Below are 19,894 nucleotides of genomic sequence, written 5' to 3' on the forward strand. Positions count from 1 at the left end.
TTCTCTTTGTAGAAGGCAGTCTTAGCAGAAGTCACTTCAGATGAAAATTTGGACAGGAGAGCACGATAGGAGACCAGATCTGTGTCGAGTTGCGATTTCTTCCACTTCCTCTCTGCTGTTCTTAATTCTCTCCGATTACTGCACAGCACATCCGATAGCCAAGGAGCAGGGCTGGAAATCTTCCTGGGTTTAGAGGTTAGAGGACAGAGGAGGTCCAAGGATGAGGAAAGTGAGGAGAGGAAAGTGTCAGTGGCAAGCTCTAATGGTAGGGAGGAAAAGGAGTCAGGGACAGGAAGGGATGATAGGGTGCAGGAAGCTAAGGAGGAAGGGGAGATAGAGTGAAGGTTTTTACGAGTGGGAGAGAAATATAGATGGCTGATGGTTTTAGGCAGGACAGGGAGGGTGATGGTGAAGGAGACCAAGAGATGGTCAGAGATGTGGAGAGGGGTAGCATAGATGTCTGAAGTAGGAAAGGGACGACTGAAGACAAGGTCCAGGGTGTTACCTCCTTTATGTGTAGGAGGACAGCTGTTGAAAGTTAAGGAAAAGGAATGGAGAAGAGGGAGAAGGCAAGAGGACTGGAGCTTGTCAGCAGGGAGGTTAAAGTCTCCAAGGACAGTAAAAGGGGTGTGAGTAGAGAAAAGACTGAGAAGCATGTCCATTTCTTCAAGAAAGACCCCGAGGGGACCAGGAGGTCGGTAGATGACAATGATGAGAAGGTTGACTGGAGACGTAACTGTAACTACATGGAATTCAAAGGATGAGATGTTGAGATGAGAAAGGGAGACTGGTGTGAAGCACCATCTCCGAGACAACAGCAAACCTGTACCACCACCCCTGCCAGCTTCTCGTGGAGTGTGCGAGAAAGCATAAGCAGAGGATAAGGCAGCCGGTGTAGCTGAGTTCTGTGGAGAGATCCAGGTCTCAGTTAGTGCCAAAAAGTCAAAAGAGTAATGGGAAGCGAAAGCTGAGATGAAATCAGCTTTCTTTACAGCAGACTGGCAGTTCCAGAGCCCACCTACCACCACTGTTTGAGATTGAGACAACAGAGGAGGGTAGATGAGGTTACTGGTACTGCGGCCTCTGGCTTGTGCATGAAAGCTTCTGGGTCTGTGAGAGGCAACAACAGAGATTGGTTTGAGGCACATGTCTGTGGCTTAGTGAAGATAAAAATAAAGATTGAGGGGGAATGTGTAGTACTTAACTAAACAAAACATACACCATTAGAGTTGATAAATTTAGAAAGTGTGTGTCCAACTGTTGCAAATTATGTTACTGGAATACCTTCAATATATCTTAGTAGGCCCTGCCCACAATTCACACCTTAAGGAAGGCTGAAACTACTCTTGATTAGTCACCTGAGAGAACTAATTAGCATAGACTAACAGACACTTCCAAACACCACAACAGAATCAACAATACAATAGAATCAACAATACAACAATTCTAGTGGCAAGAATCTAGATCCAACTGAGTCAAGTAGATAGTACACAAAGTCAGAGACTTACCTTACCAGTAGAGAATAAATTCAAGATAGAACTTAAAGCACACTGAATATTGAGCTAGATACACCTTCAATATATCTTAGTAGGCCCTGCCCACAATTCACACCTTAAGGAAGACTGAAACTACTCTTGATTAGTCACCTGAGAGAACTAATTAGCATAGACTAACAGACACTTCCAAACACCACAACAGAATCAACAATACAATAGAATCAACAATACAACAATTCTAGTGGCAAGAATCTAGATCCAACTGAGTCAAGTAGATAGTACACAAAGTCAGAGACTTACCTTACCAGTAGAGAATAAATTCAAGATAGAACTTAAAGCACACTCCTATCCACCCTCATGAGTCTTGGAATTCGTGGTGCAGCATGGCAATGGTTTGCTTCCTACCTGGAAGATCGGTCATATCAGGTGACATGGAGGGGATCCACATCTGCTCCTCGCAGACTCTCCACTGGTGTTCCACAAGGCTCAGTACTTGGTCCTCTCCTGTTCTCCCTCTATACCCGATCTCTTGGTGCGGTCATATCCTCACATGGGTTTTCATACCACTGCTATGCAGATGACACTCAACTCATCCTCTCCTTCCCTCCCTCAGACTCTCATGTTTCTGCTCGGATATCAGCTTGTCTGGCTGACATCTCATCAACTCACCAGCTGAAACTTAATCCCACCAAAACTGAACTGCTGTTCATCCCATGTGATTCATCCCCACCTCAGGATCTTGCAATCTCGCCTTCGGTTACCGCACGCAACCTTGGGGTAACCATGGACAATCAACTGTCCTTCTCCTCTCACATTGCTAATCTAACACGCTCATGTCGATTTCTCCTTTATAACATCAGAAGAATTCGTCCATTTCTTTCCTCACAGGCCACACAGGTGCTTGTTCAGTCCCTTGTCATTTCGAGACTGGACTACTGCAACTCACTCCTGGCAGGTCTGCCTCTGAGCGCCATTCGTCCTCTGCAACTGATCCAGAATGCAGCTGCACGACTGGTTTTCAACCTTCCTAAATTTTCCCACACCACCCCATTGCTGCGCTCCCTCCACTGGCTTCCTGTAGCTGCCCGCATCAGATTTAAAACACTGATGCTCGCCTACAAAGCCAAAAACGGACCAGCACCCACTTATCTCAAAGCACTTATCACACCTCGAGCGCCACCACGCTCCCTCCGATCCTCTAGCACTGCTCGACTGATCCCTCCATCTCTCAGGGTACAAGGAAGGCATGCATCGAGACTCTTCTCTGTTCTGGCACCAAGGTGGTGGAATGAACTTCCCCTAGATGTCCGAACAGCTGAGTCACTGGCAGTCTTCAAACGACGGCTAAAGACTTACCTCTTCATAAAATACTTAAATTAGCACTTTCACTTTCACAAAAAAAAAAAAAAAAAAAAAAAAAAAAAAAAAAAAAAACCTCCCCAACAGTTTTGGACTGATGGTATTCCTAGTTTGTGACCTACCGAGCCAATATCAGAATGTATTTTTGATAGACTTCAAAGCACTATTGTAAGTCGCTCTGGATAAGGGCGTCTGCCAAATGCCATAAATGTAAATGTAAATGTAATGTTGTGGCTTGCAGCACTTGAATACAGCTAGTGTTTTGTTATTAAGGGATTAACCCACATTCTTATTTCTCTCTTTTCGGTTCAATTTACTCTTCTCCTTTATTACTATTTTCCCCTCAGTCCACTTAGAAGGAAAATACTTACCTACAACTACTTATTGTGTGAAAATTAAATTTAATCAAACTATTAAATTTTACTGAAAACACTGGAGTGTAGAAACTTCCCCTTCGAGTTAAAGTCACACAATAATTATTTCACTTTTAAGGCACTTGACACTCTTGTGTCCTTGTTTTACAAGTGTCACTTAGATAGGAGACACTACTATCCCTTACTACGAGTTTCAAAGTGAATGAGAGACAACTCTCTTTCACTTTAAGCTCATTTCAAGTATATAATTGTACATCAGCTATAAGCGATTCAGTACTCATAGTTAAGCATAATAGCAGCAGGGCCCATTCGTGGACTTGATCCACTTGTCAGTTGAGCCAGTCTCCTTCAATTAATCAGGTTACTCAGGTCATTCCTGTCCTTTCCTGTCTTCTTCTATCTCATCTATCCCATTTTCTAGACCAAGCCGTGGGAACCATCAACAAACTCTAAAAAAGGGAAGAGAGTCCCATGAAAATCATTTTAAAGTTGAAACTCATCCCTTATTTATCCTAAATCTGTTCCTTTGATTTAGTCTCTCTTATTGAACAGGAAAGGTTCCTCTTTCATCGAAAAATTTTGTTGTTTCTTTTTTTTTTTTTCTCCTTTACTTGTTTGTTCTGACTTGTGTTGCAGGAAGAAATACTCCACCCTGCTAGTCATTCTCCCTCAGTCAGACCAAAAGTCCTCAACACACTCCACTAGAAGTGCACAATCACAGTCACTGAAACAACACTTAGCTGTCCACTACACCTAGGCCCCAATACAGGGTAAAGATCTGTGTCAGTCTCGCCAACGCCAGGTTCCCCCCCAACAGTGCATCAACATGCCTCAGATCACAGATCCCATCGCCCACTGGGAAGACTTAGAGGCACGGCTGAGCAGTGCGATGAACCACCTAACACCCAAAGCCTTCGAATTGTTATTATTACTTCTAATAATTGTAATTCTCAGAAGACTCCTGACACACGATCCAAGACAGAGCTACAGCCACCAGGAGCTAGCTAAAATCACCGGCTCCCTAAGCCACATCCTTGTAGAGCAGCTGAAACTAAGCGTCAAGCACGTCACCCACTTACAAGAGGAGATGACACATACCCAAAGACGCATAGACAAGCTGGAAGAGAAAGCCCAATACCAACTGAAAAGGTCAGAAGAAATGGAGCAAGAGGCAAAGAAGGAAATTGCAAAGCTCCAAGAAACCCTGGCAGCTACCCAGAATGAAAAGGAGGAAGCGAAGGCTGCCCAGAAGGACCTAGCAGACAAACTCCAATATGCCGAGCAGCTACTGGAGAAAGCCAAGTCTGAGGTCAAAGATAACAATGCCAAAATCAAGGCCCTGGAAGGCCACCTGGAGAAGTCTAGAGACAAAGTTGAAAGGCTGACCCTGCAGCTTGACCACACCATAGAAGAAGCTGACACAGTCAAAGAGGAGCTCAAGCATGCCTACGAGCTACAACCAGAGCCAAGAATGGTGCGACAACTCATCGCATCGCCACTGCCCAGCAGAGCAGAGTCCCCCATTTATGGGGTGACACAAGAAACAAGAAGTGAGGGGGCACAACCCAGAGCCTCACCGGCCCTCACAGAAGAATTCTTCCCTGCCAACAGAAGAATGGGACCCATCCCTGCAGACGCCGAAGCGGTACATGGCCTGGCCCTAAAAGACCTTGACCGTCTGGCCAGAAACATTAACAAGTTCACCCCGAATGCTGCCGGAGGCTACGATGTACAGGCCTACCTGCAAGATATTGACTTCCACCTGGAAACGAGGCCTCAGGTGACCAACCGAGACAGGCTTTTTCTACTGAGGACAACCTCTTGTTCAGAGGTGCGAAGCTTCCTAGATCGACAGCCCGTTCGCACAAAATCTAACTATCAGCTACTCCGCCAGGCACTGATTAAAGAATTTGCAGACCCAGAGTCTGAACATGGACTGTTAGCTGCCCTGGAAACCAAACAGGGTCGGCAGGAGAACCCCCGAGCCTACTACAACCGGCTCCGATGAGCCTATTTTGGGGCCCATAACGAGCCTGAACTGGAAGAGGACATGAACTTCAAAACCCTCTTCATAAGAAACCTGCATCCTGGAGTAAGCCATCACCTAGGTGTCTTGGCCTGCCCTCGCACAATGACGGTCCAACAGTTACGGGACTCAACCCAGAAGGCCTATATCAAACAGAAGATGGCCTCAAGAAAAGGTAACAAAACATCTATGGTCTCCATTACCCAAGATCCAACCCTGGCGCTGGAAGACTGGAAAGAATGGAGAGAACCCATAACCTGCAAGAAATGGTACCCCCATGCCAAAGCCAAACCAAGAAACACTGTGGTCCAAGAGACTAGAAAAGGGGGGTAGCTGAAACCGACTGACACGGCTCAGACTGCCCATACACTACACCACATTAACATACATTTAAAGCAACCACCATAGGAAACATTCAACTGTCTTCTTGATGGGTAGATCATTTAAATCAACTTACACTAGTATAGAAGCTACCCTCACATCATTGTAGGGAAACCCCATTGTTTATCATCAAAGTTATTTTTCTTCCTTCCTTTGCAATCACTGTCATTATCTTTCCTTTCTCTTGCTTTCGACTTTTCTTTTAGTAGGTCAAATGACCTAGAGAAAAGAAAGAGACCAAAGCCCAATAATAATAGCATCACAAGTGTCCCCAAAGGTATCCCGTAGATCATCAAATAATTTAATTTCTCGCACCAGTACTTAGCCAGTAATGGAGGTGCTATCTTGTGTGTATGTGTTTCTGCTTCGCCTGCCTGTTTTTGTGTTTTCCAGCACTTGCCGATGACTTTGCCTGAATCATCGCCAAGCGAAAGGGGGGAGATGTAGGATCTGAAGTGAACAGGCAAGGAAAGCAAAGAAGCCATAAAGCTAGGAATCCTGCTTCCAGACTTTGCAGACCCAAGTTAATTACCACTTGTTTACTGATTGCTGGATTTCAACTGCCCTGTCAACAATCACCAACTGATAGGACATCCCTGACCAGAGGACGAACCCTCTTAGCCAAGAGGAACCTCTGTCAAACTTGTTGATCTAGATCGCTGGCCAAGACCAGATGGCTCACCCAACATGATGCTAAAACTGATAACTACAGAAAAGGGGGGGGGGGGAACTCACCCAAGGACCCTCATGGAATGAGACCTTTGTTCTCCCCAGGAACACAAAGTTTACCACCCTTCACACATTCCACAGAACCCAGCTTTAACAGACTGCATAAGGCTACTTTACATCTCCTACAAGGACAATGACTTTTAAGATGATGCACCATAGTTTGGAAACTTGTTGCCTCTTTTAATGTCATTCCGTATGTGTGTCATGCTTATAGCCACCAGGTCATTATAATGCTTTTTGATCGTTTAACAGGGACCATAGTGTTCGTGTGTGTATCAATAACAGCAGGTATGTCATGTTTGGTATGTGTGTGATCACTATTGAATTTCCTAAGGGTTGGTATAATGTAAAGTTGAGTACGATGTATTACATGCATGTTACCAAATTCCTTAACAAAGTTCTAAATTTACCTTATGCAAAGTTTGCAAAGCACATAACTCAGAGACCAGAGTGTTAATTAGTGTCAGAGGAGGAGAATACAGTTTACACCCTGCCCCAAGATCCTGCTGATTGGAGCAAACACTTTGGGGTCAGCCCAACCGGAAAGGGTTAAAACCCCCTGACACATAGGAAACTCTGAGTCTCATCCTATCCATCCTTGAGAGAGTCCAAAACATCTTTGGAGTCTCATCCACAACACCTCTGCAAGAGTCTCATCCTATCCATCTTTGAGAGAATCCAACACATCTTTGGAGTCTCATCCACTACATCTCTGCAAGAGTCTCCATCCACATCTGAAGGAAGTCTCATCAACCAAGAGCTTTAGACGTTCATCACGAGGAGATCAGGCTTGCTCCGAGACTCCGCATCCAGACTGGTTCTTGCAAAGCCTCCAACTGTCGCCTTCGCACCGCTGTGAACCATTCTTCAAAGTTTTGCAACCCGCCTATGAGACTCCGCCGGGTTCGCGCCTCACTCTGTTTATCTTCCTCATTGGTCTTTCGAGACGCTACATAAGGCCAACCAGACCGCCGACCAATCAACATCGCCGGAAACCCCTTCCAAACAACAACGCAACGAGGGAATCCCTGGCAACACAAACGCAAGTATAGTACCTCCAGATTCTCGCTGAACTGGTGCATTTAATACAAGTTTAAAGCCCTTCTAAACAAAGCGAATGTTAAATCAAACTCATAAGTTGATGGTTCATTCAGGTCATGGTCTGAGAAACTGCTAGTAACTTGGAATTTCATTCACTCTCTCTTCAAAGCCATTTTCACCCCTGTTTGTGTGTGTGTGTGTTTGTGTTAGATTAGTTTCTGTGTTGTTAGAATAGTAATAAAGTCTCGTCTGATTTTATAAAGGCCAGTGTCTTGTGTCTCTGTGCTTCAAATTTATTGCCTTAAACTGCCGATCTTGTTACTGTGCTCTTAATATAGTGTTTCACTATATTTAGGATATTATTGCCGGTGGCCACGGAGGTAATATCCCATATACAATTAATAAATACACTCATTTCAACTTATCGCTGGACGAATAGTTGATCAGCTATTAAAATATTAAGTTTACAAATTTCTCCTTTTGAGCTGATCTGCTATTCTCCTACATATTTTGGTGGAGAATACAACAGCTTAACCTAAACAGCTAATTTCCTTACATATTGGTGGAGAATACATCAGCTTAATCTAATTGAGCTAAATTTTCCCTACAATAATAATAAGATAATGATGATGAGGATGAGGATGAAGATTGGCAACAAACTTCTGTCCATGTACTGAAGAGACTCACAACTCTTAAACACTCTTAAAAATTGGAAGCAACACACAATTTTCAAAACACATTCAGAAATATCTCAGGGTTGAGAGGGTTAATAGACTTTCAATAGGCTTTGTATGTGCATAACTGCCCTGGGTAGCTTTCCTCCAATAATATTAGACTTTTTTTATTAGACTCTCATGAGACACTTATTACTGTAATTATCAAATTATTTGTTTGGCATGAAAGTCGCCTGGAAACGGGGGACATTATAAATTATAAAAGTTGCACAGACAACCACAGTATCACAGCAAGTTAGTGAGGAACTGTGGAAAGCCAACTATAGCACTTATTTCTTTTAAGGTGGGGTATAGCAGGAAGTATACACACATACATACAGTACTGTGCAAATGTCTTAGGCACCCTATGTTTTTTTAGTATAAACTTTGTTCCTGGTTTTTATTTTTTGACTTCTACATTATAAAGTCAGTACAAAAACATTTTAGATTTCTAAACATTACTTTTCCTGCACAAAATGGTACAGAAAAATGTTTGTATGTCAGTAAAGAAAAAAGCATATTATGTAAGAGACCATTTTTCAGACAAAAAACACAGTGAAGGCTGCTGGGTTTTGCTGCAAAAATAAGAAGCAAGTGTGACAGTCAGAGTGTCCAGAAGAACTGTGGCTGGTTTGCTTTAACTTTATTGCTAAAAGTGAAACTGATTAAGACTGAAAACGTTTTTAAGCTGTTTGTTTTGTACAGGCTTGTAGGAGGCGATGGAAAACGGATCATACAGAAATGAAATTCTCAGGATTGAAGGACTGCAAATCACACATTACTCCACTTATCCAGTGTTTATTCTTCTTTTCTTGGCCTATCTGTTCATTATGGTATCTAACCTTGGCATTATCATGATAATAGCAATGGAGAAAGCTCTTCACAAACCAATGTACCTTCTTTTCTGTAACCTCCCTGTGAATGATGCACTCAATGCTACTGTTGTACTGCCTGGTTTACTCAAAGACATTCTGGCTGAATCTGACAGGTATATCAGCTATGCCGCTTGTGTAATTCAAGCCTTTGGGGTTCACACATTCAATACGAGTACACACACTATATTAATAGTCATGGCTTTTGACAGGTACGTGGCCATATGCAACCCATTAAGATACCACACCATAATGACTAACAAAATGGTTGTAAGGCTATCTGTAATAGCATGGGTAGCTGCTACTGTCCCAATTATAATTATATTGGCCCTCACTATAAGGCTCTCTCATTGTACTTCAACGATATTAAATCCCTACTGTGACAATCCTTCTCTGTTTAAACTTTCTTGTGAGAATCTGTCTTTAAATCAGATCTTTGGGTTATTTATCTTTGCTGTGATTTGGACTACCTCGGTATCATGTATCAGTCTTACTTATCTAAAGATTGCACATGTTTGTCTAAAAAATCAAAACAGCACACTGAAGAGCAAGGCTATAAAAACATGCAGCACCCATCTGATTGTGTATCTCATTCACTTTGGATGTGCTTGTTCTATAGTTATTTTGCACCGTTTCTCGGCTTATGAAGAACTTCGAAAACTGGCCAGTATCTTAATTTATGTGATTCCTACAAGCCTCAACCCTGTCATATATGGCCTTCAAACCAAAGAAATAAGACACTGGATTGAGCAGATCTTCCTGAGAAGGAAAGTGATTCCCGGATGATTTCCTTATATATAGAAAATATACAATATATGTATTGCTATGGCATATGAATGCAGTGTTAAAAAAAAAAAAAGAAAAAAAGGTTAAATGCAAGCAGCTTGTTAAACAAGAGAAATATATAGCATGGATGAATTGGATGTTACACATACACAGCTATAAGAGGGGTACTAGATTAATATTTATTGAGATTTATTTATTGAGATTCAGATTAAGTATTATTTTGTCCATGTTATTTTCATTCTCTCTCTCTCTCTCTCTCTCTCTCTCTCACACACACACATATATAGTCAAAACAGATTTTTCCTTGTACAACATATATCTAAAATTCAATTATTAAATTAACAGTAATTTTTGAAATGTATACTCTATGCAGAATTTTACGCAAAATACACAAATTAAATATTACCTACATATTAAAAATAATATTACATATTACACATAATGTTACTAGACAGCATATGTTTATTTGTCAGGAAACAAATAAATTATAAACAGGCCTTTATCCGTAATGTGAGACATTATTGTGAGTGTGCCATTTCCTTTTCTGGGGACTAGTAAGGTAGAATGCTTGGTGAGTGTCCTGCAGTGCTTTTCAATGATAAATATATATTGTCATGTATATTAATAAACCGTGGAGGCATTAGTAACCGGACTACCATCAACGTTTAATGAAGCAGTCATAACTGTTATTCCAAAAAAAGGTAAAAATACAGAGGAGGTGGAAGGATACAGACCAATCTCTCTCCATAATGTAGATCAGAAGATACTGTCAAAGACTCTCGCAAATAGACTTGGTAGATTAATTAGTGGTCTAATTCATACTGATCAGAATGGTTTTATTCCTGGGCAGGAATGTTTCACAAAATACGAGACGCCTTTTTAATATAATGTATCACGCCAAAGCTACTCAAGAAAATCTGGTAATAATCTCTCTCGATGCCGAAAAAGCATTCGATAAAGTCGAATGGCACTATCTTTTCGCAGTACTAGAAAAATTTGACGTGGGTGATAACTTTATAAATTGGATTAAGATTTTGTATAAAAGTCCTACAGCTCAGGTATTAACTAATAATACTTTGTCTGGTCCCTTTAATCTCCAAAGAGGGACTAGGCAAGGCTGCCCCCTTTCTCCTCTTTTATTTGCGCTGACCGTAGAGCCCCTTGCTCAATTCATTCGTTCTGATCCTTCTATTCATAGCTTTCACACTTTAAATACAGTCAATAAAATATCTTTATATGCAGATGATATCCTGCTATATATTACTAAACCCCATGTGAGTCTGCCAGTTATTTTGGATACTATTAATGTCTTTGGGATATTTTCAGGGTTTATAGTTAATTTAAATAAAAGTGAGCTAATGCTCATTGGACTAAAAGATTTATCTTCGATACAATCAAGGTCTGGCACTTCCAGACTTTCGTCTTTATTACTGGGCTTCTTACATAAGTCTAATTTCAGTGTGGTTGGATGATCATGATGCTCCGCCAATTTGGTTCCAAATAATTCGTGATCAATGTTATCCATACAATCCGGGAGCGGTGATTCTCTCCCCTGTAGCTCTGGATCATTCTACCTTCAACAGTAGTATCATAATTCCAACTATACTTCGTATCTGGAAACAGACAAAAGAACATTTCAAGATAAAGTCCCTTTCATTTCTAACTCCTATTGCTAAGAATCCATCCTTTACCCCATCAAGATTGGATGGGACCTTTGTGCAATGGGAAGAAATGGGGGTACGTACTATAGGGGACCTTTTCATTGATGGGGCTTTGGCATCTTTTTATCAGCTGCAACAGAAATTTAAATTCCCCAAGAGTCATTTTTTTAGATTCCTACAGATTAGGAATTATATACATGCTCACACACCTTCATTGGATAATATATCACACTCAATTATTGATAAGTGTCTTGATCGGTGTTAAGGAAGTAAAAAGTTTTCTTAAGGAAGAATGGGAGAAAGAATTAGGAGTGGAAATTTCCGAGGAAATGTGGCAGACGAGTTTAAAGGATATTATCAAACATTCTATCAATTCTAGACATTGCCTTATTCAGTTTAAAGTCATTCACAGACTACATTATTCAAAAAAGAAGCTACATAGAATTTTCCAAAATATTTCACCTCTTTGTGATAAATGTAAATCAGTAGATGCTGATTCGTCCCATAGTTTTATTTTCTGCTCCAAGATACAGAGTTATTGGAAAGGAATTTTTGATGTGCTTTCAGAGATTTTTAAGGTGCAACTGCAGCCAGATCCGGCACTTTTCATTCTGGGATTTTCTGAACGTATGCATTCATTATGGGGTGCACAACACAAACTGCTTGCATACAGTTTAACTATAGTCAAGAAGTTAATACTGTTCTGGAAGAAAAAGGAGGCTCCTACATGTAAGCTATGGCTAGGAGAGATGCTTTCTACTTTACATTTGGAACGAATTAGGTACTGTTTGAAGGGAAAATTTGAGCAGTTTGACAAAATCTGGCACCCTTTTCTCTGTTACCTTGATGGAAACCCTACAGACTAATGCATCATTTGTTAATGTAATGTCTTAATATTTTTTCATCATACTTTACAATTTAATGTAAACAGGTCTTGAAAGGGATGGTTTGTGATGTGGGCTCTGATAGTTTGCCTTTTTTTTTTTTTTTTTTCCTTTTCCTCTCTCTTTTCTAATTTTGATTGTATTCTTTGTACATGTAATAGAGACAAAATATGTAAGACTGCAAATCTACCCTAGTGAGAAAAAAAAATGCTAAGTATACTTGCAGCCAGACTAATTGTCAGTATAGTTTAAGTGTGTTAATGATTAGTTAACTTGAAGTGTGCTATTTTGGAATAACTAATTTTGTGCTAAGTATATTTTAGTTGTAATTAAATTGTAGTAAAGCATAACTTTAAGTGTATTTAGTGTACTTTTATGTGCTAAATTGGAACAACTTCAGATATACTTAGTACACTTTAAGTATATGCCTGTGTAAGATAATTGCATGCTTGATTAGTGATATTAAAGTGTACTTTTTTGTATTACAAGTACATTACAAATTAATTAAGAGTGTCTTCAAAACACACAAGCAATATACCATAAATATATTATTTTTGAGTAAAAATATGCTAATTTTTTCCCCAATGCTGAATGCACTTCTTGTCAGGGTCATTACAATAAATAATATGTAACTTCAATAACAGACATCTGTATTTCAACCCAGTGGCATGACAACACCGGCCTTCGCGGTCAAACACACACCGGCCCCCGGGAATCCTCCCGCTGCTCCCGATTAGCCAACCCGGGCCTGTACCACCCGTCACTTACCGTGCTCCTCATCACTGACCAACAATTGTTACTGTTGCCGTTGGCAGTAAAACTTTTTGTCGGGTTGTTCACCGAGTTTCTGCCTCTTCTTTTCCCTGAAATCTCCGTCGTACCCTTTTCCAACATCGCGGGCATCTCGAGGCACCGCACCGAACTTTAGCAACGTCTCTCTCTCTCTCTCACTCACACACACACACACACACACACACACGACTAGCTAGCTAGCTAACAGGCTAAGCTAACTGGAGACTGAGATGATGGCTAATTCGCGGCCTCGCTGTCAAAAACAAGAAGTGTGAATAGCAACTTTAAAAAATGCACAAATCCCCTCAGACAAGAGCACAAACAGTTAAACATCAACTACCAAGTGTGTAAACTGCAACGCTGCCTTTATAAATAGCTAGCTCTATGAAGTTAGCAATACCAAGTCAACTAAGTTCCCCGAACAATATTAAGTCTATCGGATTAGCTAGAAGGCTAACTGTTAGCACTCTGTAAGCTTCAGCCACAGCACTGATAGCGAGCTAAGCAAAATAGCATCGGCTAATGCTAATTTAATTGCTCATTTCGCCCAAAATTCATCTGAAACATTTCAAAAACACATTCAATAAAAGGTTACTTTCCTGTAGAACGCATTTTCTTGTGCTCGTATGGTGTGCTGTTGGTATAAAATTAGTCATGGACTGATGTTTATACATTGGACCTCTCTGTGACATTGTATAAATTTATTAAAATACTTAAAGCACAATTACAAGAGTAGCCTTTTGTGCAGTGCATACACTTTATTTAATAATGTTTTAAATGGGCTTTCAACGCATTTATCATATGTTTTATTACTTTCTGAAAGCAGTAATGAAGTGAATTGCAAGCACGAAGAAGTACACTTAAAAATTACTCCAAAATTTAAGGTTATTTAATAATGTACTTTGAAAGTATACTTTCAATGCATTGTTACAATGGTCATTTTCAGCACACAGTTAAAAATAATACTAAAATATATTTACATAAAGTGCAAATAAATACACTTTTAAAAAAATAAACAAAACTTTCAATTCAAGTATATTTTTGTAAAATATATTTTTAGAAAATATACTAAATTACAGTTATTTTAAAGTGTGTTAAAGGTTTTATGGAAAAATAGGTAAAAGCATGGTGATAATACACTTTTATATGTTTAAAGTTAGTACAATTTTTTAGTATATTTGCAATGTACTACTGAAACAGGAAATGTATTACAAATTTATTTGTCAAAAATTTAAATAAATAAATAAACCAACAATTTATGTTACAGTGCTACAGTTCAAAGAAACAATGGTAAAAGCTACAGTGATTAGCTAGCATGTCGGATTTCAAGATGGCTGACAATGTGAGGTCATTTGTAAAAGTGTTACTAATACCAAAGTATTTAAGATTAACAAAACACAAAAGAGATTCCACTTACTTACGAAATGGTGTCTTTCCTGGTAAAAGGAATGGAAAGTGTTTCTACTAGCCCTGAGAGAGACAAAATGGCTGGTTGTTGTGAGTCAGGCAGTTCATGGGAGCTCCTTAGACTCAGATTGTCTGCAGCAATCATGCTATCAGGTATTGTAGCGGGAAATATTGGTGATATTAATACTTGCTGATTGTTAGATACTGTTTACCCAGTTAAAAGAATTATTAGTACCTTTAAAGTTTTGCAGTGGATGATGAAGATCTTTGGTGTACTTACAAGGTCAAGCAGAAAATTCACTTAGATGAAAATTTCTTTCTTACTACCCTTGCAGTCCACCCAGTCTGTATCACCTGTTAAGGAAACAGGTAAAATGGGAGAGCAATAGCACCTATGCATCTCCCTTAGTACTACTCCAGAAAATATTGGCAGTAAAAGACCATGTATAGAGTGTGGCTGTGGGGATTTGTGTTCATTCAGCCACAAGAGCATTAGTGAGGTCAGGCACTGATGTTAGGTGAGGAGGCCTGGGGTGCAGTCAGTGTTCCAGTTCATCCTAGAGGTGTTCAGTGGGGTTGAAGTCAGGGCTCTGTGCATTACACTCAAGTTCTTCCACTCCAGCCTTGGCAAACCATCTTCATGGAGCTCGCTTGGGGTAGAGACGCACTGTCATGCTGGAACAGGTTTGGGCTCCTAAGTTCCAGTGAAAGGAAAACTTGCTAAAGCATACAAAGATGTTCTAGACAATTTTGTGCTTCAAAGGCCCACACATGGGTGGGATAGTGATGTGTCCACATGCTTTTGGCCACACATTCCAATAATACTTGAAGAGGCTTGACACTGTGTTTCACCACCTTAAGGGGGTAGATCTTAAGGTAAATTTAAGGAACTGTCAATTCCTCAAAGGCATAGCAAAAGGACAGGCAAGGCTGGTAATTGCTTGGGGCCCAGAGTGTTGAAGTGGCCCCTGAAGTCTGACACAATGGATGAAACTGTAAAATCTCAAAGTGTGGAACTCCTCTAAACTTCTGATGGGTAGTACAAAACTATACCAGGACCCCCTAATTGTAGCCCCATCTCTCTTGCATGTACTTTTGTTGTACTTTTTAAAATGAAGAAAACTTATCTGGGAGCCAAAAAAAAGAGAAAACAAGAAGAAGAGGAAAAGAAAAAGCAAAACTATGGAACGTGGTGGAGATAATCTAATAAAAAGGAAAAATACGCCAAGCTATAAAGTAATGTAATGCTAGCTCAACATCATTTTGGCAAACAAGCATCTAGATAGGAGTTGGCGCTCAGTTTGGAGCATATAATGTTAATTATTTAGCTAGCTTTCTCTGTGGAATTTATCATTTTGCTCAAATTGTCTCGATAGCTTGATCTTTTAAAAAAAAAAGCCAACACTTTACCAAAGGTGTTCTGTTGTATCGTACATGATGTAATGATGGTTGGTCTAATTTGGAAACTTGATCAAGCACTACATGGAACACATACACTTTCACAGTTATCGTATAGCTGGCACATTGTATTGAAGCATGATATAAACCTATGTATATGCCTACGGTTTTGAGACATAATGGCAAGAAAGAGGAAGAAATGCCAGGATTGTCCCTTGCATTTTCCTGAATTAGGCCCCCACAGTCCCTAAAAGTCACCTTGATTTGTCTATAACGTGCAAACAAATTTGACAGCGAGATAAGGAAGCGAGGGCATATCTCAGCAACACTTTTATGTATTGACAACTTTTTGGTATTGATAAACTTGTTGCATATGTTTAGCAACATGATCTAACCTTAACAAGCTTTGAGTTCATCTGCAACTTGGCAGGTCTACTGAAAACAGGGTGTGAGGCAATATCATAGCAATGGTTTGACGTTTTGCCTTCAAATTTAGAATATCTCCTTGACAACAAGTGCTGATAGTCCCAAAGGCTTAAGGTCTTCCTCCATCACTAGGGGGTGGTGCCATAAAGTGCTTGGCCCCCCAATCGCTGCTTGCAATTATTATTATTATTATTATTATTATTATTATTATTCATGATATGTTTCTTGAGCATCAGTACAACATATTCCTTGCTGTGGTGTAAATTTCAGTAAAGGCATCTTAAACTTTGAATCAAGGATCAATATTATATCTTCATCTACTGTAATAAAATAAGTCATGCTTTAGGCAATTATTTGCTACAAACATCTCTTATTTCTATGTGCTCAGGAGACTCACAATTCTCACACACAATTCTCAAAGCACACACCCAGAAATGGCTTGGATTCCAGAGGGTTACCAAAAGGGTAATGTATTAATAACAAATGATTGAAATGTAACATCATGAGTAATATCTCTCTGGTTTATTCTTATTAAATGCAGTTCTTTAATAACCGCCTTATAGTTTATTGCTTAAACGCATGCTCTGCTTTGGGTCGGCACAGACTCAATTTCCAGGTGATAAAATAAGATCAGCTGCATTGCAACATTGCAAAATACACGTTATCCTATTTGTATTTTACTGGTATAGTAAAGACATTTTTCTATTTGTATTTTACTGGTATAGAAACTCCAAATAGTAAAGGTACTATTTCTACTAGCACTGAGGGAGACAAAATGGCAGGTTGTTGTGACTCAGGCAGTTCATGGGAGCCCCTTAGACTCAGATTGCCTGCAAATAGTACCTTTACTATGTAATTTCCAACAAAATTGAAGACTGAGAACATTACACATGTATGTAAGCTGAGTTGAGAATTGGACTGTAACAGTTACTGTTGAAATTTGTCTCACTATATTAGGAAGTATTCAAATAAAAATATGGACAATATTTAGTTTCTGGATCCACTCATTATTAATAATAATAATAATAATAATAATAATAATAATAATAGCTACAAACTTCTGTCCATCTACTGAAGAGACTCAGGACTCTTAAAAACTCTTAAAAATTGGAAGCAACACACAATTTTCAAAACACATTCAGAAATATCTCAGGGTTCAGAGGGTTAAGAGACTTTCAGTAGGCTCTGTATGTGTATAACTGCCCTGGGTAGCTTTTTTTTTTTTTTAGCCTCATGAGACACTTTGTTATTATTTTAATTATCAAATTGTTTGTTTGGCATGTCAGAAAGTCACCTGGAAACGGGGGAGATTATAGATTATAAAAGTTGCACAGACAACCACAGTGGCACAGCAAGTTACTGAGGAACTGGGGAAAGCCAACTACAGCACTTATTTCTTTTAAGGTAGGGTGTATATATATATATATATATGTATGTTTTTTTTTTTTTTCAATTCAACAGCTGTTTACAGAAAGAAAATTGTGTAAACTTTATTGCTAAAAGTGAAACTGATTAAGACTGAAAAAGTTGTTAAGCTGTTTGTTTTGTACAGGCTTGTAGGAGGCGATGGAAAACGGATCATACAGAAATGAAATTCTCAGGATTGAAGGATTGCGGATCACACAGTACTCTGCTTATCCAGTGTTTATTCTTCTTTTCTTGACCTATCTGTTCATTATGGTATCTAACCTTGGCATTGTCATGATGATAGTAGTGGAGAAAGCTCTTCACAAACCAATGTACCTTCTTTTCTGTAACCTCCCTGTGAATGATGCACTCAATGCTACTGTTGTACTGCCTGGTTTACTCAAAGACATTCTGGCTGAATCTGACAGGTATATCAGCTATGCCGCTTGTGTAATTCAAGCCTTTGGGGTTCACTCATTCAATACGAGTACACACACTATATTAATAATCATGGCTTTTGACAGGTACGTGGCCATATGCAACCCGTTAAGATACCACACCATAATGACTAACAAAATGGTTGTAAGGCTATCTGTAATAGCATGGGTAGCTGCTATTGTCCCAGTTATAATTTTATTGGCCCTAACTATAAGGCTCTCTCATTGTACTTCAACGATATTAAATCCCTACTGTGACAATCCTTCTCTGTTTAAACTTTCTTGTGACAATCTGTCTGTAAATCAGATCTTTGGGTTATTTATGTCTGCTGTGATTTGGATTATCTCGGTATCATGTATCAGTCTTACTTATCTAAAGATTGCACATGTTTGTCTAAAAAATCAAAACAGCACACTGAAGAGCAAGGCTATAAAAACATGTAGCACCCATCTGATTGTGTATCTCATTCACTTTGGATGTTCCTGTACTGTAATTATTTTGCACCGTTTCTCAGCTTATGAAGAACTTCGAAATCTGGCCAGTATCTTAATTTGTGTCATTCCTACAAGCCTCAACCCTGTCATATATGGCCTTCAAACCAAAGAAATAAGACACTGGATTGAGCAGATCTTCCTGAGAAGGAAAGTGATTCCAGGATGATTTCCTTATATATAGAAAATATACAATATATGTATTGCTCTGGCATATGAATGCAGTGTTAGAAAAAAAAAAAAAAAGTTAAATGCAAGCAGCTTGTTAAACAAGAGAAATATATAGCATGGATGAATTGGGTGTTACACATACACAGCTATAAGAGGGGAAAAATATTAACTAGATTAATATTTATTGAGATTTATTTATTGAGATTCAGATTAAGTATTATTTTGTCCATGTTATTTTTATTCTCCTTCTCGCTTTCTCTCTCTCTCTCTCTCTCTCTCTCTCACACACACACACACACACACACATATAGTCAGAACAGAACAGAAATGTATACTCTATGCAGAATTTTATGCAAAATACACAAATTAAATATTACCTACATATTAAAAATAATATTACATATTACAAATAATGTTACTAGACAGCATATGTTTATTTGTCATGAAACAAATAAATTATAAACAGGCCTTTATCTGTAATGTGAGACATTATTGTGAGTGTGCCATTTCCTTTTCTGGGGACTAGTAAGGTAGAATGCTTGGTGAGTGTCCTGCAGTGCTTTTCAATGATAAATATATATTATCATGTATATTAATAAACCAACAATTTATGTTACAGTGCTACAGTTCAAAGAAACAATGGTAAAACCTACAGTGATTAGCTAGCATGTCGGATTTCAAGATGGCTGACAATGTGAGGTCATTTGTAAAAGTGTTACCAATACCAAAGTATTTAAGATTAACAAAACACAAAAGAGATTCCACTTACTTGAGAAATGGTTTCTTTCCTGGTAAAAGGAATGGAAAGTGTTTCTACTAGCCCTGAGGGAGACAAAATGGCTGGTTGTTGTGAGTCAGGCAGTTCATGGGAGCTCCTTAGCCTCAGATTGTCTGCAGCAATCATGCTATCAGGTATTGTAGCGGGAACATTTCCTGTTGTTAAACTTAAAATATTGGTGATATTAATACTTGCTGATTGTTAGATACTGTTTACCCAGCTAAGAGAATTATTAGTACCTTGAAGGTTTTGCAGTGGATGATG

General features: G+C 39.2%; 2 protein-coding genes and 1 pseudogene across 2 annotated transcripts; all 3 read left to right on the forward strand.

The window, feature by feature from the left end:
• Window positions 1–2,201: 2,201 nt before the first annotated feature.
• LOC128320403 (uncharacterized) lies at window positions 2,202–8,254 on the forward strand (annotated as a pseudogene).
• A 65-nt stretch (window positions 8,255–8,319) lies between these two features.
• On the forward strand, window positions 8,320–10,102 carry LOC113541404 (olfactory receptor 52N5-like). The gene has a single exon (XM_053240212.1). It carries the CDS (start codon window positions 8,839–8,841, stop codon window positions 9,775–9,777), a length of 939 nt encoding a protein of 312 aa, XP_053096187.1. The 5' UTR covers window positions 8,320–8,838; the 3' UTR covers window positions 9,778–10,102.
• A 7,799-nt stretch (window positions 10,103–17,901) lies between these two features.
• On the forward strand, window positions 17,902–18,913 carry LOC113541405 (olfactory receptor 52N5-like). Its single transcript, XM_053240294.1, has one exon. The coding sequence runs from the start codon at window positions 17,912–17,914 to the stop codon at window positions 18,848–18,850; it is 939 nt and encodes a 312-aa protein (XP_053096269.1). The 5' UTR covers window positions 17,902–17,911; the 3' UTR covers window positions 18,851–18,913.
• Window positions 18,914–19,894: the final 981 nt, after the last annotated feature.

This window comes from Pangasianodon hypophthalmus, chromosome 15, assembly GCF_027358585.1.
Source record: "Pangasianodon hypophthalmus isolate fPanHyp1 chromosome 15, fPanHyp1.pri, whole genome shotgun sequence".
Classification (NCBI taxonomy): Eukaryota; Metazoa; Chordata; class Actinopteri; order Siluriformes; family Pangasiidae; genus Pangasianodon; species Pangasianodon hypophthalmus.